Source organism: Cyanistes caeruleus, chromosome 12 (genome assembly GCF_971803275.1).
Source record: "Cyanistes caeruleus chromosome 12, bCyaCae1.hap1.1, whole genome shotgun sequence".
NCBI lineage: Eukaryota > Metazoa > Chordata > Aves > Passeriformes > Paridae > Cyanistes > Cyanistes caeruleus.
The window spans coordinates 13,404,041-13,425,850 of NC_141712.1; the positions used below are offsets into that span (position 1 = coordinate 13,404,041).

The 21,810-nt window shown below is 44.6% G+C and overlaps 1 protein-coding gene across 14 annotated transcripts in view; it reads right to left on the reverse strand.

The window, feature by feature from the left end:
* HSF4 (heat shock transcription factor 4) overlaps window positions 1-21,810 on the reverse strand; it is a 40,803-nt gene that overhangs the window by 2,762 nt on the left and 16,231 nt on the right. For 4 of the 14 annotated variants that reach the window (XM_023934714.2, XM_086847313.1, XM_086847312.1 and 1 more), the window contains 12 exons: window positions 20,545-20,774; window positions 15,606-15,714; window positions 14,457-14,584; window positions 13,481-13,605; window positions 11,230-11,305; window positions 9,722-9,786; window positions 7,987-8,086; window positions 7,175-7,299; window positions 5,205-5,429; window positions 3,845-3,950; window positions 2,441-2,506; window positions 822-909 (listed from right to left, as the gene is read on the reverse strand). In XM_023934714.2, the coding sequence (XP_023790482.2) occupies window positions 822-909; window positions 2,441-2,506; window positions 3,845-3,950; window positions 5,205-5,429; window positions 7,175-7,299; window positions 7,987-8,086; window positions 9,722-9,786; window positions 11,230-11,305; window positions 13,481-13,605; window positions 14,457-14,584; window positions 15,606-15,714; window positions 20,545-20,604 (1,273 nt within the window). In that variant the 5' untranslated portion in view covers window positions 20,605-20,774. Of the gene's footprint in view, window positions 1-821; window positions 929-2,440; window positions 2,507-3,844; window positions 3,951-5,204; window positions 5,430-7,174; window positions 7,300-7,986; window positions 8,087-9,721; window positions 9,787-11,229; window positions 11,306-13,480; window positions 13,606-14,456; window positions 14,585-15,605; window positions 15,715-19,266; window positions 19,616-20,171; window positions 20,202-20,544; window positions 20,775-21,810 lie in introns of those variants that run through there. The other 10 variants (XM_086847321.1, XM_086847322.1, XM_086847311.1 and 7 more) reach the window with 9 other exon arrangements.

The following is a 21,810-nucleotide window of genomic DNA, read 5'->3' on the forward strand; positions in this document are numbered from 1 at the left end:
CACTCCAGCAAAATGGCTTGGAAGCACCTAAATAGAACTTGGACTCATTCAAAAGCGCATTAAAATCAAGGGGAGTCTCTGCAGGTGGGTTCTGCTTGAAAGCTGAGATGCCTCACAAGTGAAAAAGGGATGACTGAATGTTGGAGACACTGAGAAGAGTATGAGAGCAGCTGCTCTTCTCCTTCATTCAAGATGTATCATTATCCCTCTTTGCAGAAGGACCAGAAAGGCTTTTGCAAACAGGGGGTGCTCCAGGACTCTCTTCAGTGTACCTGAGCTTTTAACCTTGAGGTGCTCAGGAAAGAGGCTGAGGCTGGAAGTCCTTGAATGACACACAATGAATCACAGCTGGGGCAGGCTCAGGTGGCTACAGCACCAAACTGGGGCTAACAAGAGCTTCTCTTTCAGGTCTGTCCCTGAACAGCTGAACACACATGAACACTCATCATGATTCCAAAATCAGAACAACACTCTTGGATTCATATCTAAGGTCAATGACACACTTTATCAGTCAGCAAGTGGATCAGATGGACTGTTCCCTTGAGGTCTGCTAAAAGGTCTGGAGAAAGAGACACACAACCTGTGCCTCTGGCTCCCAGCAGCTACTGGGGCACCTCCTCTGCAGCAGGAACCAGAGGAAACCCAGGACTGTACAGCTCTTACCACCCCTACCCACTGAGATCACCACACTGCTCTAAGGTGGCAATGAACAGGCAGAGAGTTTGCTCCCTCAAATGGCAATCTGTCAATGCTGCACATCCTATCTGACTGTCTGAACAACATCCCACTGCCAAGTGCACAGAGTGCACAGGTGCTCCTACCTGGGCAGGTGGTGTTGAATTGTGGGTTAAACACTTTTGAAGGCAGCTCAGTTGCACTCTTCTCCAGATCCACTGTGAGTCGCTGCATCTTGATGCAAAAATATAAACTACAATGTACAATTATACAAAGACAGGGGAGCTTGTTAGAACTAGGCCATGTCTGAGCACCGGTGCTTCACCCCACTGCACAACACCCACCAGTAACACAAGCTGTCCTCCCTGCCCAGCCTCTCCTCCCAGCCTCGCTGCACTTCACTGAAACAGCCACACCATGTGCTCAAGGGCAGATGTGCCTGAAGGACAGGGCTGTGGGAGGTGTAATCCCCTATTCAGCGCTGGCTAATACGGTGTGAAGCTCATGTCACACGAGGGTCCAGGCTGGTGTCACTGTGGCTGCCATACAAAGCAAACCCCAGTCCTCTACAGCCAGAAACAAAGAGGAAAGAGATTTTCTTTCCATTTTCCTATGACTGTCTTTTAAGTGAAACTAGTTTTTGCTTACACAGTGCTCTAGGCACAGAGCTCCTGCATGCATTGCTTCCAGGCTTCTCCATGCTCATGACTTTCTGTAGGACAAGCAAGAGCTCCTGGGAAATTCAGTGGGCTCAAGGACTGAACTATTGAACATTGCAGCCTCCTTTCCTGGCCTTTTCTCTCATGCAATGCTTTTAAAAAGGTTACAGTCCTTGCTTCCAAGACTTGCTAATTAATATTAACTATTATTATCTTAGACACTCTCATTCCTAACACTCAGGAAGAGGAGTTACCTAGTAAATTCAAAATTATTAAAACCTAAAAAGGATGTTGATATCATGAAGAAGGCCTAGAGGCCTTTTTGCATTTCATCAGAGTAGATAACCCTCTCCTTGTGCATCTCTAGAAATATCTGGCAGACCCATCCAAGCCTTGAGTCACACAAGAGAAAGAACCCACCCATGCAATACTCTTCTAACCTTAATGCTTCTGAGTCTATAGTTTCCTTCACTGTTTATTAAACCTGCTCTTTCTGTACTGCAGAAATGTCTGTGTAAATATCAATTCCAAACAAATACTGCCAAACAATTTCTCCTTGTTCTTCATGTGCGGGCATGCAGGAACCTCTGTTCTAATTGCATGGTATTTTACTGCTCCTGAAACATACAGGGATGGCTGCACTTTGTAAAGGCATATTTTATAAAGAGCTTTGGCACAAAGACACTTTATAAATCTGTGGTATTAGTAGGATGTGACATTCTCACTCAGAGAAAGTTTAGAGCAGCCAGTTGCAATTAAAGACTCCAGGACACCAACAGTCAGTCAGAGCTTGTCTCCAGACAAAGCCTGGCTAAGTGGGAAAACCAGGTCAAGAGTATAATACAACACTCTCCTGCTGCCCCCAGGAGATGCCTACGTGCTGTGCTTTAGCCCACTCTCCCCTCTGGTTATGAAATAACTTCTTCAGTTATGCACAAGCTCTGCTTCACACTTCCATTATTATTTAGGCAAGGAGACCTAGGGGAAGGGGTCCCTGCAGTGGGCAGGGGGTTTGGAACAGGATGAACATTAAGGTTGCTTCCACTTCGGCCATTCTGGAGTTCTATGGCTGTTATTATCATATCTCAGAAATACACATCTCTTACCGGGGACAGACTGGCTTCCATTTCAGTCAAATTCCACTCACTCAGAGATAAATTTGGATTAAAGACCTGTTGGGATAAAAATACAGTTAGGGCTCTGAAAAGTGTAATGGTTTGAGATTCTCATGCCCTCCCCTGCCTGCTGGAGGGTGCAGCCCTGCACTCACTGAAGCTGCAGACAAAGGCTTCTGTGCTGACCTGTGGCACAGCTGGGCTGGGCTGTGGGCACTTGTGCTGCTGCCTGCCAGAGGAGGTACAGCACAGACACCCCATGCCACTGTCCTGTCACAAACCAGGATGCTGGTTTGAAAATCAAAGCCCTTTTCTGCTGCGCTTGAGTCCTAGGACACTCCCAGATTCACATGACTTATTTTAAAAGTATTCTGAATTTAGTAGCAGAGGACAGGTTACTGTTGCATTACGGCTTTGGTGGCAATTTCTTGAGAAGTCTGAGCAATTTGGGAAAAGGAGCTGTTGATCTGGGGCCAATTTCATGATTCATTCTCACTCTTGTGACATTAGTTGCACAGAGAGAGAAGTGTGTCAGTAACAGGAAAAACGCTTCCTAATGAGAAACAAGAAACAGGAACCGACAGTCAGTGACAGAGCAGGCCATTAGCAAAGCTCTCTGTAAGGTCAGAATCAAGCACAGACACTTGGGAACTGACTTGAAGAGAATAAGATTGATTTTTTTTTAAATGACTTTTCATTCTGTTTATCCATGCAAGCTTACAACATGCCTTTATCTGAAGCACCTACTCAAGGACACATATATTTAACATATAGATTTTTTTCTTACAGAGTTATTTGATTATTGGCAAAAAGCCTTTCATATACCAACTATATGTACAACAGAGAAATAATCAAACCTTCCTATTTCTGCATGTCTGCTTAAGAAAAAGCCACCATCCATTTCTAAAGAAAGGTGATCTAAGAATTGAAACTGATAATTACCTCAGCAGAGAGAGGATTTTACATTGGCTACACTTCCCTGAATATGAGGAAGAGAGGAAGGTAGGAAAAGCTAAACACAATCTAGGAATATCTAAGATGTAAAATATGCAGAAAATAAATTAACCCCTACAAACTAGCTAGTCATATTATGACATCAGAGCTGACACATTTATTTTACATAAATATGTCAGGTCTGATGCTGATTTCTTCACCAAATGCAGTGTTTTGTGCTCCTAAAAGTTCAAATATGCATATTTTAAAAAATAAAATAAAAAAGGCACAATTTAAAGCTGAAATCTTATGAGCAGGCCAAAACAGAGCTGTGACTCCACAGGCTGCATGTGGCAGATAAAATGCCACATGAGAACAAGCAGCATGACCTGATTCACAGCCCAGAGGAACCTCTGTGAACTTCACAGCTCTGTTTGATGCAGCCTTCCCAGCAACACTCACATCCAAGAGGCTGGCAGGCTCCAGGCTGTACTGCTGGCTCCTCAGCAGCAGCTGCAGCCCCTCCAGGCTCCAGTCAGTGCCCTCCAACGGGTCTGAAATATCTGTTCTGAGAAAACACAAGGGGAAATATTGCCACAAAGGAAACTTGCATAGAAACCTACAGAAAGCAGGACTGAGCAGCCTTCCAAAAGGATGTTTATGTTTAAATCTTATTTTGAAAACCAAGGCCCCACTGTCAGCCTGGGTTTATGCCATAAAATTTGATTTAATCCCTGAGTACAACCCGGCAGAGCACACAGGGGACTGGGCAGATGGAGATGAGACAATCCCTCTCCTGGGTGACACGTGGTTTGGGGATGGATAGTCTGTTCCCAGCTCCTTAACACTTGGAAAATTAAAGCTGTCCTTAGAATAAATCCTTTTAGAAATGCACTTAGAGTCAGAACAGGCTGTGTTGCCATTCTCATTGGTCCAAGATGCTGGAATTACTGTTAACTAATGCTCTTTAAAGGAGTGACTTTTAGCTGCAGGCATTTACCCTGCAGGCTGATTTACTAGAGACATTCAGATAAATGAGCAACAATGAGGCCCTACTGTGATTAAACCCCAAAAAAGCAAGAAAAATTTTTTCTTAAAATCAGGTCTTTAAAAAAGGATTCTTTTTCTTCTAGTAATATGTTTTTAAGCATCCAGTGGGTTTAGAAGGAGGAATTTGATTCTCTGTAAGGACTTAAAGGAAAATGGAAGCTTTTCTGATAACCCTGTTGGGTGTTTTGGGTTCCCCTCGCTCACAGTCCTCCTTACACTGCTGCAGTTGCTACCAAGAATGAACTGCAGTTAAGTTCCACATCATCCACCCAGCTGCACCATGCTTTCCTTCTGCAGGGAGGCCTCCTGGACACTGCCCATGACATGGGTGCTGTTGGGGTTTCAGTCTCAGAGCACAGCCCCAGAAGTGGCTCACTGGGATCACCCTGAGGCTGAGCCTAACACCACAGTGCCAATTCCCTGGGCAGGGGTGTAGCACAGCCCAGTGCAGGCCTGCAGATGCAGATACTCTGGGCTCCAGCTTTCACTTGGACCTTGGGCAAATCTCTCTCAATGCAAAACTCCTCTTCCTGCTCCCACAGCTCTGATGCACATCCTCTGACAGCTCTTCAAGCAAGTGATCCACATGCCCCCTCCCTCTGTGAACTGTCCCCTGGGATTCAGGAGTCCTCCTCCAGCAGGTGCCACAGGTACAAGAGGAAGCTCTCCAGGCTGCTCTTGGCTACTCCAAGTCACCCTCCCTCCCCACCCTGGGAATGGGAGGAGAGGGCCATGAGCAGGCAGGGCCACAGCTCTCCCTGGCTCGCCTCACCTGTCCAGCAGTGCCCTCCTGCCTCTCCTCTCGGGTGGCTGGGAGGTCCCTGGTGGGGCTGCACCACAGCTGCCCTTGCCCTCCAGGACAGACTGAACCATGGCCACCGGCAGCACCGGGGGCTCGGAGCAGGCCCTGCAGCCGGGCAGGGGCACCTCGGGCTCCACGCTGGCTTTCACTCCAGGGCTCACTGGCTCCTCTTTGATCAGCATGAGGCACTTCTCCCTGCATCAGAGACACGACTGAGCACCACACACAGCTGCTCTGCAAAGGCCTCGTGCTGCTGGGAAGGGCAGGAGGACAAGGCATTGCTTCCACTGCCCATCAAACTGCCCCAGAAGGTCTTTCCATTTCCTCAGATGGGCAAATGAAGCCAGCAGCCTCTTCTTTTTTTCAGCAAGCTCCAGAAACATGCTCAGCTGGAATATCTGCAGTCACTTCATCAGTCACAGTTATAATGAATTTTCCCCATTCAATTGTTTTGCAAATACAGAAAATACATTTCTATGCACTGATCATTTCTTGGGTGAGTGTTATGGACAGGTTAAAGGGACACTGAGCTAGAGAGATTCCCCTGAAAAAGAAAAGTCTCCACCCTAGAGATAGGAATGGGATCAGTAAGACCATCCCATGCAGGAATTAGGATTGGATCAGCAAGCTCTCTAGAGATGCCAATGACACAGGTCAGGATCTTGTGGCCCTGCAGGACTTGAACAGAAGCTGTTGAGATCTGACAGTCATAGTCAGATGTTTTACTTGGTTGGAGGCAGAGGTTTGTCTTTTCCAATGGGAGAGGCACTCCACCTTATTTCCAGGTGGACAAATGACAATGAAGTTTTGTTTAGAAGCATTTTGTGTGTAAAAGCCTACTCTGCATTACTTGTAGGAGACTTTAGAGCTCCTTGTGAACCTGCACAGCTGGAGCCAAAGTGACAAAGGCATGGAGATAACAGGGAAGGTATGTGACACTACAGAGCTTTCCTCAACATTCCTTTCTGATCATCTTCTCATCTCATGGGGCCTAAATTCCCACCAGAAGTGCAGTTGATTAGGAGGTACCACACCTGAACTGACTGGGGCCATGGCTGGCTCAGATGCTAAAGTCATGCAGACACAGCACAGATCAGAAGCCACCAGATGGCACTCAGTAATTAGTAGAAATAAGCAACTTAACTTGAAGGTTATACTAAGGATTTTCTGCTTTGGAAATGGCTTCCAGGTTTGTTTTTTTTTTCAATCTGAAGCTCTTTACATGCTTCTAGTTAATTTTACGGCTATGGTTTCAATTATGCAACAGATTTACAGGCAATTTCTAGAATATAACTGCCTTGCCTTTAAGCCTGAGAAACTGTTTCCATGATTCATCTGTCTACTTACTTTCCACTGACATAGCTTTAGCTATTCTGCTACCAGCCCTGAATACACTGCATGTCTGTGGCAGGAAGAGATAAGCATTAAAATACTCTGCATTAAGTTCTTAAGTTACTGGGGCCTTTTCACAGAAAATTTGTCAAACATCGGAAGTTGTTGTGATGCAACCTTACTGTTCTCATTAGCTGTTAGATGTAAAATTTGATTGTTTCTTCTTTGCTAAAGCCAAAGGAAACCCTCCTTTCTCTCTCTCAACAAACCCAGCAAGTGTTAGTATCTCATTATTTCATTAAGTCTGAGACAGTCCCTGTCTTGAGGACAAAATATAAAGAAACATGGAATATTTCTCAAAAAGCAGAGTGGAAATTCTCAGGATGAAACACAGGACTTTGTTTTGAAAGTTATGTTGTTATTATACGCCTCTAAAAATGTGACCCACTTTGCAAACTGGAAAAAAGTATTCCATCCTATATCTGTATAGAGATTCGTGAATCAGACAGAAACTTTGGTAGAATTACAGACACAAAAAAATCAAGAGAATAGCTGCATAGGCATGTTTATACCCAATTCTCCTTGTTTTTAACCACAAACATGTTTACCTGTCATTTTCAGGAGGGGATTGCATATTCATGATGTTGGATGGTGATGCTTCAGTAACATCAGATATGATGGGTCCTCCAGTGATTGCAGGGCTGTTTAAGCAAGAGGCAGGCTCTGTCGATGGCTAAGAGGAAAGCAAAAGTCATATAGATTTATCATTCTGACCCCAAAACAAGTCCAAGGCCCTAGATGGTTAGAGTTTATTCACTGTCCTCCCTATATGGAAACCAAGAAAGCTTTTACCTACTATGCAACATTATAATTTCCTCTCACTTTTCCTCCAACAGCACAGAGGTAGAGGTGTGAAATAAACCCTGTGAAGTGTCAGCAACCAAGAGGTTTCACCATGTCTGACATTTTGCCTAGACTGCTCAGCTTCTTTTGGAGGGAAAGATACAACAGGGCTGTATGGGCCTCTCATGCCAGCTCATGTATTTTAACTGCATGACAGAAGTGTTTGTTGTCTGCTCTGATGATGGTGGGGACACCTCAGAGGCTACAAAAATCCCACTTTTAGAACTCACTTCTTCCTCTCTTCCCTCGAGGTGAACCAGGCTGGGGTAACAATATAGAGAGTTCAGTGTGCAGGGTCTGCCTTTCCCCTCCAAAGCTCATGGCCTCCCTCATGAAGGCATCTGTGAAAGTGGGGAGCTGAAGAAGTTTTAAATGTCACCCAGCTAACAAACCTAATTTCTTCTTGACTGCCAAGCTCTTGCCAAATTACTAACTCCATAATCTCTGTTATTGTTTCAAACATTTCCCCCCCTGGCCAAAGCCATCCCACAGAGCTCAGAGGCTGGGCTGAACCCACCGACTGTATGAAATAGGGGTCATGGAGGGGCTCTGCAGACAAATGCCGGCTGAACTTGGACACTGGTGGAGCTGAGATCCCGTTGTCAAGCATCAGAGGCCTGTGAAGAGAAACAGTTTTGTCTTCCAGCAGGTACTGACTGGCTCCTGGCTGCTCATACACAAAACATCCCTCAGCCAAGAGCTCTTGTCCCCTGTGTCCTCTGGTTTTCCCTAGCTGTAGGAGTCTTTCTTGCCTGGTGTTACGGGCAAGGAAGACAAAAAACTGTTTTGGAGGAGATAACAAACAGAGAAGGGAAGGATGCAGACCTGCCCATCCTGCCCAAACCTACCCAGAGCCCCCAGGCAGCACTCTGCTCTGCACCAAGCAGCTCCAGGCTGCATACCATCTTTTCCTGCAGCCATTTAGAAGAGAGGCAGGAAAACACAATCATGAAAGATAAAACGCTAAGGATGCAGATATACACACAAGAGCTGAGGTTTCTGGAAGACAGACCTTTGTGTTTCCAAGGAAGCAGGAACTCAAATTACCTTGCAAATTGCAGTTGGTTGTGTGAAGTGTGATCCCTCACCATAAGGGGGTCAAAACAGTTGCTGTGCAGGTAGTTCTGTGCTCTCCTGTCCTTTTCAGCACACTTTCTCACTAATTATTTGCCTTTTTACAAAAAAACAGTTGTCTAAGACATTTCTTGTGCTGCAAAGCTTTTACAGGGAGAACACAGCCCTGACCATGAAAACTAGAGGTCAGATCTGGCATCTCATTTCTCTGCTTGCCCACGCTACTGGAGGAAAAATTCCCGTCATGAACCTCAGCAACTCAGCAGCTTCTATTCTCCCCTTGAGCCCTTTTCTTTGCTACTCACAGTGTTTAACTCTCCCATGAGACTCAGCAGACAGGGTAGGGAGAGATGCACATACCCTGCTGGCTTGTACAGATCATGGGCTCATGCATTCAATCCTGTGTTGCCTTTACAACCCTCACAGGAGGAGTCAGTCAAGGACACTGACTTCATGAAAATTGACTCCTTTGAGTCACTCATGGGAGGTCTGGCTCCTTTCTCTGCAGCATGGAGAAGTTTCTAAGTTGTCAAAGGCCACAAGGTAATAAAGGTAGGAACTGGAGGCAGGTCCCTGTCCTCAGCAAATTCCATTCAGAAATCTCTTTCCCTCCTTTTAATCACAAGCACCACAGGGCAAGAAACGCTCTCCTGAAAGGCACTAAGCTTCCTAATTCAAGTCACTCTATTCACTTGCCTTGAAGAGCTTATCTAAAGATACCCCGCAACTAAAATTTTTTCCCACCTTCCTCTTTGCAAGGCCTGCAGGTTAACACCACCAAGTGTGGCTACACACCACACTCAGTGACTGTGGGTCAAACTGAAGGTGTCTGTGGGCTGTCTGGGCCCAGCCCTGCCCCAATAGATGGCAAGTGGAAAACTGGAACCTGTAGGACCAGCAGTGGGGTCCTGTCCTTTAGCCTTCCCCTAGTTAGCATTCCCATGTCCCACTGCGCGCTGTGTTCCCCAAATGAAGGTCACGAGCTGACACGGTGCTTCTCTAAAGGGCAGTGAATGGGGCCTGTCAGCAGGTCTGACTCTGCACTTCAGCCCATTCATTTCCCATCACCATGGAGCCCTGGTCCGGTGACCGCCTGCCTGGGCGAGCTGAGCTTGTGCTTTTAGTGAGGGGGCAGCATTATGCACCCGTGAGCGTGTGCACCACACACGGGTACTTACAGCTTCCTCTTTATCCCAGTGCTGCTGGGGCTTGATTGGAGCTGGCCAAACAGAAACTGAATCAGCTGTCAGGAGAGATCAAAATCCGGTGTTCATCAGCAGAGTGATTCAGCACTCCCTGCTCTCACAGCCATTCTTATCTCACGCATTCCTCCCTCCCAACAGCACCCCAAAGCTGGGAGCAGCCATAGAATGTAGGAGCCAAATTGCATGAGACATTGGAGCCCAAAACAGAAATGAGCTGTCCAAGAACTCAAACAGCCTGCCAGGCTTTCAAGGGACACAGCCAGGTGCCTGCTTTGTGCAAAGATTCCTGGATGGTTGTGCTCAGCACTTTCTCTCTCCACTTTGTGCACAAAGAACTTCAGCTGGTTCTAACAGACCTGTGAAGTGCACATGCAAACATTCCAAGGCCTGGAGTTAGACCTGGATGCATTAAAGTTTTATTAAAGTTTTCAGAGACATTTAGAAGGAGTTCTGTAAAGTCTGACAAAGACTTTGCAAGTGAAAGAGGCAACTCCCTATGGAGAGCCTGGATGGAGGTCTGAGCTCTTTCAGTTGAGTTTTCCAGCTCTGTAAATGTCAGTGTTGATATAACAGGACAGTAAAAAGGAAGCAGAGTAGCTTTAGAGAGAAATCACTTAGCAACATATTCCCAGGTCAGCTTGAACTTAATGCTCTGCTTTGACCTCCAAACAAAGAGAGCATTATTATTATATATCACAGCTGGCTCTTACTCATTGCTCAATATAATAAAATAGAGTTGCATAAAAGCCTCTACAAAAGCTCTATGAAGCATGTGGCTGGTCCAGCCTCAGAGCTGGAGGAAGGCTTGATAACCTCGTGCATTTCTGGCCAGTCCTATGACTCCGTGATGCCACGTGAGGGTCAGAACATGGGGACCGGGATATGTGACGTGCTCAGTCATGTCAGCACCATCCAGGAATCACTGGAGAGCCTTTTCTGTACTGGTCATGCTAGATTTTAAGGGAGATGGTTCTGAAGCCTAAAATGTTGTACATTAATTCCTCAGCTATACCAGTAACACCAGAAAATGTAATAGCTGCTGTTACATTCCCCCAGTGGGGCAATGGGTGGCCAATTCTGCCACCTCCAGTTTTCCACTGGTGCTGGCAGGAGTGGGGCTCCTCTCATGGACAAATGGAAGAGGAAGATTTGGGAAGCCCAAAGGCATTGGTACAAACAGAACATAGCCAACACAGGGCAATTAGTGAGAGTTGTGCTCTCTTGCTCAGGATTTCAACAGAAAAGTGGTTTCTAACATCACTACAAAAAGGACTGACAGGGAAATTAAAATCTTTTGCTTAAGGGTGCAGTCTGTGCTTTGTTAATGACCTGTTTCCATAGGACACATAAAAGCATCACACAGCTTAAAAGAAAGGGAAGATAATTACATTGCATCACAGTGTGGAGATTATGGGACAAAGGATCAGAGGAGGACATAGACCAGGCAGCACAAGTGAGTTTGGAGTTTATATGACTACTACCTTGTTGATGACTTTCTGTTGCTGTGAGTGGTTCTGCCGGAGAGAAACAACTTCTCGCCAAAGAACTTCATTTTGCCTGAAAATGAAACAGAAATTTTCCATGAGAACAGAGACATCAACAGCCCATGGTGCTGCCATGATGCACAGGAGATTCAACTGTGCAAAGTCTGTCTCACTTCTGGGCTCTTGCACTGTTTGGATCTTTTCAGGGACCAAACAAGGTCACACAATTGCTTTCCTTTTTCTTCCTTGACCTCAAAAGAACTAGAGATCAAAGAATGGAGGAAAAACAGATAAAGAGAAGCCAACGTTTACAGGCGAAGGTAACAAGAGGACACGTTTTTGTGGAACATTCGAGCCAAACTCAGAATTTCAGCAAGGCCTGATTTGTGACTGTGACTTATTTAGATCACCCAGACTGTCCTTGCATGGGAGCCAAGAAAGCCCAGCCTCTCCACAACTGCACCAGTGCTCCCAAAGACAAGATCCTATGAACAGAGACCCTGTGTATTCTACCTGCTTAGAACTCATACAAGTGGTGGTTTAAATGCATGTTTGGGAGTGACTGGAGCAGATAAAAGGATGCTCCTGCATCTCAGAGCCTTGAACTAGGAGGACTGCAATGATTTTATTAGCAGGAGCCACTGATTTAACCCAGCACAGACCTGTGTCCAGCTTGCATAAAGAAAATTTATTTTCTGACTGTAAATGAAGCAGCACAGAGGTGAGCTTACAGGCTTCCTCTAACAGTCATCCCAGGCAATTTATCTCTAGAATATATGGATGTACCTAAACTGGCCAGCAAAACCTATCCTACAGGTGAAACTGATAAATCGTTTTGCTTTTTAGTCTTTCTAGTGTGGATGGATGCTAGAACTGGGAAGGTAAAGTCCAGAGATCTGAAGAGCACAGTAGAACAACTCATACAGCAAGAATCTCTGCAGTGAACTTTCTGTACTGGTACTGACAGGATTTCCAGCAAAGCAGCATTCCTTAGTCTGACAGCTTGTACTGGAGTTATGTCCTAATTGTTCTTCACCAGTGTAAATTTCTTAACAGGGATTCAGCTTGGGATTCTCCTCTGTCTCAGTTTATAAAAGTCATATTATTTTCATCAATTGAATGCAATTTTTCCAGATGGAGGGAGCGAGCAAGCAAATCAAAAGGGAGAATAAATTAAAATCAAGGCCAAATCATTAATACTGGAACTCCCTAAAAATTAAATCAAATGCAAGCCCAGAAAGTCATTGCTGTTGCAGTTAGATTTCACAGTGCAAACTCATGCATGTGCTAAGTGTGGGAGTCATTAAAAAATTATGTAGGATAAAAATATGTATCCATTGCACGTAAGGTACTGGGCTGGAATGAAGTTTCCCAGTATGCAGAGTTCTGTCAAGGCCCAGAATGACAGTGTCAACTGGTGGTATATGAATATCATTAATGAATTCTCATTATAGAAGAAAGAGTTTGGGTCTATTTGATTATTCAAATGCTTTTTAAACAAAGATTAAAATTCTGTAAAGATTAAAATTCTGGAGGCAAATAAAAGCCTCTCCAAGTACATGGTTTATATAACCATATCCACTTCCTAATCTTTTAGTGACCATGTCTGAGTCAGAAAATCCCAGAGTCTCAGACAGCTGGAGGTCAGGCAACCACATGCAGGAAGCATTGCATCAGCTTGGTTTGCTCTTACCCAACAATTCTGGCCATGTCAGATGACACAGTCTCAGGGAGATGAGTCTATGGACTAAATGATACAGAAGTTCTTATATTATATATTATAATATACTATACTATATTTTTTTAGTCCAGTCACAAATTCTGGAGGTGAATGATGGCAGAAAGGTAATTTCTTAATTTCTGGAGTGGACTCTAGCAAATTTCTGCCAAGTACTTTTGTATGTGCAAGAGAGTTACATCTTTATCACCATTTCCATCTGGAGGAAATAGTGATCTAAGTCCCCAGGTTATGGACATATTTCCTGTCTGACCTTCTCTGTGTTTTCCTTATCTGTGAAGGGAAAACAAATGAGACAGAGGGGCTGAGCATTTATTCATATTTTGTAGATCAGGTGTGCATAGAAATCCTACATGTTGTTGTCTCAGCAGATCTCTGGTCAGTCCCTGGCTCCACGTGCTCCCTGGGGAGGGAAGTGTGCAAGGTTCTTCCTTTCAACCATTCCCCACAATCCACCACTCCAGAGAAGCAAATGCCCGTTAGAAGCAGCCTGTGTAGGATTCAACTCACTGCTTCATGTCCTGCACTTGACACTCCATGTTCTCCTGCTGACTTCTCAGTATCTGTACCTCGTATAGCAACCTGCTGAGGTCCTCCTGGCGCAGCTTGGTCTCCTCACTTTTCACTACTGACACCTGAGGAGAAAAAAATAAAAGGTAGATTTTACCTGTGCAAGAAGGGCCATGGACAGAGAGAGGTGGTGGCTCAGGTGCAGGACTGTCACCAGCTGAAATACCAGGACAGGCCACATGCCAAAGAGTCTGAACTATCCTAGGGGTATTATTGCAAAAGCCAAATAGAGAAAAGTGCAGGAGAAATCTATTCATAGAGGGTCTCCTGGCAGAAATACATTCCCTGTCAGAGTAGGGACCTATTTCAAATCAGCTTGGGGGGAAAACAAAAGTATTTTGAGTATCAGGGAGGAATTGATCTAGATAGATTTAATCTTTCTACTTTGACTACAGAGATACTCAATCAAACTTCATGTTATACAGGGATGTGTCTGACATAATGCTTCAAATTGATGTACTACTCTTGGATTTCCAAAAGATTTTTGCTCAAGTCCCTTATCAGAAGTTGCTATGTTAATTCAGTAAGAGAACACTTTGAGGGTATTAATAACAGGTTAAAAGTCAGAAAACAGAAGGCAGAGTAGGTTGTCCTTGTATAAGAAAAAAAGGTGGCTGTTGAGGACCCTGCAGGATTTATGCCATATTTCTCTAGGAAAGCAGTAACAATTCAAAGGCTGAGGGGTGAGAAGCAAGCCTGGCCCTGCAGCACTACACAAACATCTTGTGTTACAGAGCAACAGAGCAGAAAAACACAGATAAAACTCCGATGCAAGCCAAGCACTACAAACCAAGAACCCCCAGGCCAGGTGCACATGTGTGTGGGGAGGACAGGAACAAGACCAGGATGATGCTGGAGTTATGCTAAGCAGGATCTGGCAGGTGCCTGTTCCCCCCTCCCACAGAGTGCCCCTCACCTTCCTCTTGATGTGCTCCAGGAGGTGCTCGTGGCCCTGCAGGAAGCAGAGGTGCTGGAACTCAGTGTCATCCCGCTCAGGCTTGACAAGCCCACCCTGTTCGATGTTCACCACCTTCCTGAAGCCGTCTGCACAGAGAGGACATGGCTGATGGGCACTCCCTCCACCTCCCACCCTCATCACTCTTGAGGACATTTCTGATCACCCTTCACACTTTCTGAGCTGCCAGTGCTCATACCTGGACATGCTTTTGGGGATATCCACCAAAACCCAGGGCAAGAGAGAGCCTTGTGCATCCCACTGGCCACCCCTGCTGCAGCCTATGCCATGAAAGCGTTTCTGCCACGGGCACGCTGTTCTGCCAGGAGCTTAGGGAAATCCTGTCTCAATTTGCAAGCCACAGGGATTCAGGAGAAGGTTTTTCAAAGGCACAGACCATCAGCAGGTACCACTTTTGGAAAAAAAAAGTCATGTGCACATTTGGAAATCTGCTTTGAGTGATTCTTTGAAGTCCTCAAAAGGTTTCTAAGCTGTATTTAAGGACTGGCCTAAAATTTACAAAAACGCTATTATAGAGTGAAATAGCAAAGTTAAAACTTGACTAAGGAACTTTATTACTCAATTAAAAAATTCCAAGAACTATCAGAACAGTCATGTTGAAGTGGCCGAAAATCACACCTAAACCTCCTTTAAGGGGTAAAAATGTCTGATCAGCAAGGCAAGGTATGCAGGGAGAAGTGTTTGTTACTGGTTCAGTGATGCGGCTGGTGAAAGGGATAAGCTCAGGGCACACAACCCACAAGAGCAGCACATTTGGCAGCTGGATAAAGCTCCATATAGAATAAAATGGAAAATTAATAATAATAGGTCATCTAATCATTGCAAGAGAGGCAGAACACCTGGTAGATGAAAGTTCTTAGCTCACATCCTGAAATGTAATCTCAGAAATTCCATGCTGGAATTTAAGGTAAGCACAAGGAGATCACTAGTCTGGGATCTGAGGGGCAGATCTTCTTTGGCAAAATCAATAATGCCACAAGTCATATACATGAGATCCCAAACTTTTCTCTGTACAATTCTCTCCCATGTCTCCTGTCACCCCCATATCTGTGGGGCCCACATATCCTGGGCCCTGGGAGCTGCACTTACACATGTTCAGCTGCCGGACAAAGCTGGCCATGTTGTTGTGCTTGAAATACTTGGGCAGCACCTCCTTGGCAAAGCGGCCTTGGTCGAACACATGGAAGCTGGTGCCATTCTGCAAAGGAGATAAGGACAAAGATGAAATCAGGGGAGCATCCCTGACCATGAGAGGGGCCCAGGAGGAGTCCTACAGCAGGGGAGGTCTTGTTTTCTGAACTGTCATCTTCAAGCTAAGAAGAGTGACAACAACCCTCAATGACAGAAGTGCTCCTTTCAGTTCTGGTACAATCAGATCTCTGTGGCTGCAGGTTTGATAATTTTCTACTTTTTGTCACTGCTTAGTTTAGAGTCTTGGACGTGAGAAAGAAACCACTGACTTGTGCCCAAATAGCTGATAGGTGATCTGGGATCAGCCTCTCTTGCATGGACTTCACAGAAAGACTCAAGTCGTAAGAAGGCCATGAAAATGGGAATTGCCATTATAACCCCTGCCATTATAACCTACTTGTTCAGATCTAGCCACAGTCCATCTGCTCCAGAGCACAGCAGTCCTGAGGGAGCACTGTCTGGCACATGGCACAAGAAACATTGCAAGGCAAGAAGCAAATCATCTTGGAAGACACCACATTTTCCCAGAAGCTCTACACACCTTTTATTGATTATTTTTAATAGTAAACAGCCACAAAAGCAACCCACAAAAATGTTGATAGTCATGCTTTGCAGTCCAAGCTAGAAGCACACATGTTAATCAGATAAATCTTCAGTTTCTGGGGTTGCATTGCAAAGACCCATGACTGCCAAACAAGGCAAACTGCCTGAGATTGCTGGCAGAGAAGATGCACTGTAGGCCATGTGCTTTCCCTGCCTGGCCTTCTACCTGCTGACAGCTACATCAGTGCAATGACATCAGCAGATATTAGGGACTTGCCTCGGCTGCAGCGGAGTTTCAAGGGACAAGAGCTAAAGACAGCAGAGCCTGCACCATGTTGGCAGGGAAGGGTCTGAGACCAGCACTCCACAGTCATCCTCCTGCTGTGTTTGGTGCAATTACCAGCAGTCAGAGGTGTGTCAGCCTGGGTAGGTATTCCACAGGGGCTGCAGTGTTTTGTAAGAGCTCTCAGGCTCTGTGTGCACTAGGAGGTGAGTCCCACCTCGCACCTATCAGGGGTCTGCAGCAGCAAGGGTGCACTCAGGGAAGTCTGGAAGTCTCTAAAACAGGGAGTACAACTAGGGCCATGAGATAGCTCAGTGACTAAAGAGGGGCTGGTGTGTGCCTGCAGCCTGCCCATGGCCACCAGAAACCAGACAGCTGGCAAACCCTGCTGCTCTACACTACATTTCCATCACCAAATGGTGCCAGTTGCCTCTGTGCTCAGGCTCATTTGGCAGCTCTAACAATTAACACAGGACTTTGGGTCAGCTGCGCGTCTTGCTCCTTGCTTACTACTGCAAACACTGAACATGACTGTGCCTCAACAGTGCTCTTTGACCATTTTGGGGGTCTTTCCTATCATTCCTCACCCCATGCAGCAGAAGCAAAGGCTGATCAAACACTTAAGAGATTCACTGACAACCTGCATGCTGAATTATCCTCACAGACAGAGTTTGCAGACAGGACAGCAGGGACCAGGGTTTCCCAACACTGTAGAAACTGCCCTAGGGACAGAGCTGGTTTATTCAGTTTCCCTTGTGCTTCTGTCCCTTTACTCTGGGATACAGCTGTGTGTCCCAGGCTGGACCCACTGATGGAAAATGAGAAGCATGGGAGTTTTGTACACCTCAACAACTCTTTATGGGCTCTCATGAGAGGCCATTCCTTTGAATTCAGGGCCACAATGTTCTCAGAAGCTGGCACACTCAGAAAGGCTCCTACAGACACAAGAGACTTTGGGGTTACCATGTGTTCACCGATGAACTGTGCATGTGCCAGTTTGTTCCCACACTGCAGCTGTGCCTTGGCTGTTTTACACCATGGGAGCACAAGCACGGAGAATCTCTGGAAGTCTTCTCTGCTCAAAGAAAACTGACTGCAGCATGACAGTCATGGCAGATGCTTATCTTAACTGCTTTTGACAGAACCACCAGGACAGACATGTTGTGCTCTGACAAGACAAGTGCTAGTCCAGGAATTTGCCAGTTCTCCCTTACTGCATCTTCCATTTAAAAAATTAATTGAATTAGTTCTTTCCCAATCTACCACAGACACAGAGAGCAGACCTTTCCTTTCCACTTTACAACACACTTTAGTGTATATATAAACTATTACTGCATTTCCTCTCCATCTCTTTTTTCATGCTAAGAAACAGTTCACAGGTCCTTATGGGTCCTGTTTTCTAGAAGTACTGATTACACACAGAAATCTTAGGTATGCACAAAATCTCTCTGCTACAACATCACCAACGTATAGAACCTGAAGAATATGAGAAACATGGATATCTGCAACAACAGGAAAATTAGACACTTAAAAGCCTTACCAAAACCTCCAAGGATGCAGGTGTAGCCTATGTTAGCTTGCAAGAAAGCAGAGCATGGTGGTGGTCAGTTAAAAAAAACAGTGTTCTAAGTGTAACAGAGAGGGGACTATTTACACAGATTAGAAAATAATTTCTAGCTTTAAAATCCTTATTTAAAACACATGATTCCAAAATGTGGTGCTTTCCAGAGGTATGGCCATGTAATACCAGCATCAAACAACCATGGTCACAGATACCAATGCAGCTCAAATCCTGTCTCAGGTTTTGAATGAAAACTCTACTGGACACAAAGTATATGTAAGAAAGGCTGCTTTAGATGTTTTTTACGACCCCCTTTAAATTTGCTTGTGTTATATATTCTTGATTTTGGAGAACAAATTTATGCACACAGTTTATCTAATAACTCCCTGTTGAAAACAAATCATGTTATTTACAGCAAGTCTTAGGTCAAAATCACAATGTGGTATCAAAATGTTGTGTAAAGGGGACAAATCATTTTATTTCTGTGATTGCACTTAGTGTATTAGTGCCCCTATGATAAATAAGAAGCCAAAGCAAAGCAATCAATCCCTATGAAGCTGTACAGATAATAATATACCCACATCACCATGATCATCACACAGTCTCATTGAAAAATCAGGTAAAGGTCTTCCAAAATAGTTTAGGGTGCCAGTCTGAGATCTGTTTAAATTATAAGTTTGAGTCTGAGTTCTGAGTGTTGTTTATCTGCTGCCTTCTAACTAGACATTTGTGAGAGGCTGCTAAGAAACACACGTTTCTTTTCAAAACAGCAGTGAAACTTTTTAAGGGCTTTGCACATTTCCTGACAAATGTCAGGGAGCTGCAGATTCAAGCAAGGTGAAAAACATTTCTCTCAAAGCATGTGGAATTCTTAGAATTTGAACATTAGACACTTTTTTGCATATTTCAAGTGAAATGTGTAAATACTATAATTAAAACACCCACAAAACTGTTGACCCTCTGAAACAGAAAAGCCACAATATTTCAGATAAATAATACCAAGTATATCCAAAAGTTCCTGTACTTGAATCCTGTTTTTTGCACTCTGCCAGTAACTGGGCAGCACCTGCCAAGGACAGGGCAGCTTCTGTGCCATGCAGTTCTCGGGCCTGACACCTGGGTTTTCCCTGTGGTTGCAGGCATTAGTGACACCCAATATCTTTTGTACTTACAGAACTCCAGCAGATGAGATGGTTCGTTTCAGGGTCTTCCACCAGCGTCCAGAGTTTTGTTAGGAAGGCTGGGACATTGCTGGAGTATCCATCCATCACCAGAGAGCTGGGTGAATCCTGCATAGCTTTGCAGTGTCCCAGCTAAACTGGTCCCATTGCCCTGGGCGTGCCTGCGTCCCACAGAGAATGAACCACCCAATTTTATCCCAGGCCAGTGGAAAGTAGGCGTCCAGGGAGTCACATCAGCAGTGCTGCTCGCACTCTTAAAAACTCAGCACAATGGGATGGCATCACCAGCCCCAGAGAACAATACACAGAATGAAAATGCACTGCAGCCGATCTCGCAGAGCTGTGAATAAATACGCAGCGTCATGCAAAGGGAACACGTGCTGCCCACCTTATGCTGGGAGGTGAGCAAGTCACCAGAGCAAACCCACCTGCCCAGAGTCTGTGGGACACCCAGGTGCAGAAATCCCAGGCTTGTGAAGGCACCTGAGTTGTTATTTTGGAATTTTCTTGCCCTAAACTTTGGCTGGCACAGATGAACGATAGCTGGCCAGACTCAGGATTGTACATCTTCAGCAAAACTTTGAAAAGTCAAAATTGTAAGCAGGTTTAGCTACTATGTTATTTGTCAACAGAAATTATTTTGCTCTTGCGTGAGAAAAGAGGATGCTAAAAACAGCTACACATAGAATCTATTAGACAATATGATTTTATCATTAATATAAAAGCTTTAGATAGCTCTAAATATATATGTGGTTTAATGTCAAGGTCATTTCAACTCAGAAACTGCTCTTTAAGTGACTAATAAAATATAAAATCAACATTAAATTTTCCTGAGGTCCTTAGCAAAAACTTGCAAAGCTCAACATTCCTGCTAAAAAATGAAGCAGAGTTCTCACCTGATAACTACAGTCTCTTAAGGCCAAGCACTGAAAGAGTCAGGAGTTGAGAAGAGACAAGGTAAGTGTCACAATAAGGATAACAATGCATTAATTTTTTCTTGCTATTTTCAAAGGGCAACTTAGGACAGTGTACCTAAGAATGTGGTATTTCCCCTAAAACCCAAATCACCATTAGTGACTGACAAAACCCAGCAAGTAACACAAATTTTATGTAAGCAGGTGCTAGTCATGCCAGAAAACATCATCACACATAGGAGTCACAAGGTCAGTAGTGCCACAGCAGAGTGGAGTAGATGTTTGACGTGCACTGGAAATAACAATCAGGTTATTCCTGCATAGGTGCTTGGACAGAGGACCCCGTTCCTCTCACCTGGCCTCTGTGAAGTGCCAAACAGAGCTGGAAGGAACAGCTGCAGCCCCTTGTCTGCATACCTGGAAGACTCTGTGTCCATCTCAAAGAGAAAGATAATATAATATTCAGACAAGGATTTCTTCTGGGATGTAATGCCACAGTTCTGGCATTGGAGCAGACATTTTGCTAATTCAGTCAGGTTTAAAAATGGGAAAACTTCCAAAACTACAATTCATTCTCAAGAATCCCTGTTGAGAAAAATGAAACAGAAAAAAGGGACAGAGATACACATTAGGATTTAACTAACAAATCAATCTGGACTACAGAGGAGGTTAAAAAAATCAAACTTGAAATGTCACCGTATTTTGAATTTGAACTTAAAAAATTATGAAAATCTCTTGGTCAGTTGTTTCACAGTTTTTTTCAATCAGTCCTAAGAAGCTGAGTGATACTTTTCAAGAATTAAAAATGTCAGATCAAATATTTTTTTTGGGGGGAAAAATGTCTTTTTTCCTACAGTGAGATTTTGCTACTCTGAGTAATAAAAATGCAAGGGAATTTTCTGGTACTGCTGCACTGGTATTCAAAAAGCTGAGACAGATTTCTCAAACTGTGGGGGAAAAACCTCTTTGCAAGCAGAAGCTCCGCACAGAAAACAGCCTCACATACCCATTTTTTACTGAAAGTGCAACAGAAGGCCTAGAGTAGAAACCAGCAGCTTAATGACAGTGGTCCTTGCCTGTGATGAGATCTTGCAGTTTGGAAAAAAAAAACTTTTTTGACTTTGACTCCAGTTTGCAAAAACTGCATTTACAATGTCTGACACAAGAAAGGAAAAGTGTATTTTAATCAACCTTTCCTGTGAACTATAATGCAGAAGAATAAGTGCCTGGGAAGAAGGTTTAGAGCATCAGGTCATTACTTAACTTTTCCATTTTCCTTCTTCTAAAATGTGTTGCATCTCTCTTCTAGATTTCTGCACAAACAAAACTACCACCATGACATGTTTTTTCAGCCCTCTCATAACCAAACAAGAGATTTTTAACAGTAAACATTCCCCTTCCCAGGCCAGCACTGGAGTGTGCGCCAAGTCTCACACTCTCACTCTGAAATTCATGGCATGTCCTCTCGCTGTGGAAGCCCCAGGTCCCAGAGCCACAGCACCACCTCAGCAGCACAGGTTTAGTTTAAATGAAAACCCATGCACGAAGAGAGCCTCAAAATAGGGTCAGAGGTGAAATCCATGAAGCAAGTATGGAGCAGTAACGCAAAAAGCGAAACGCA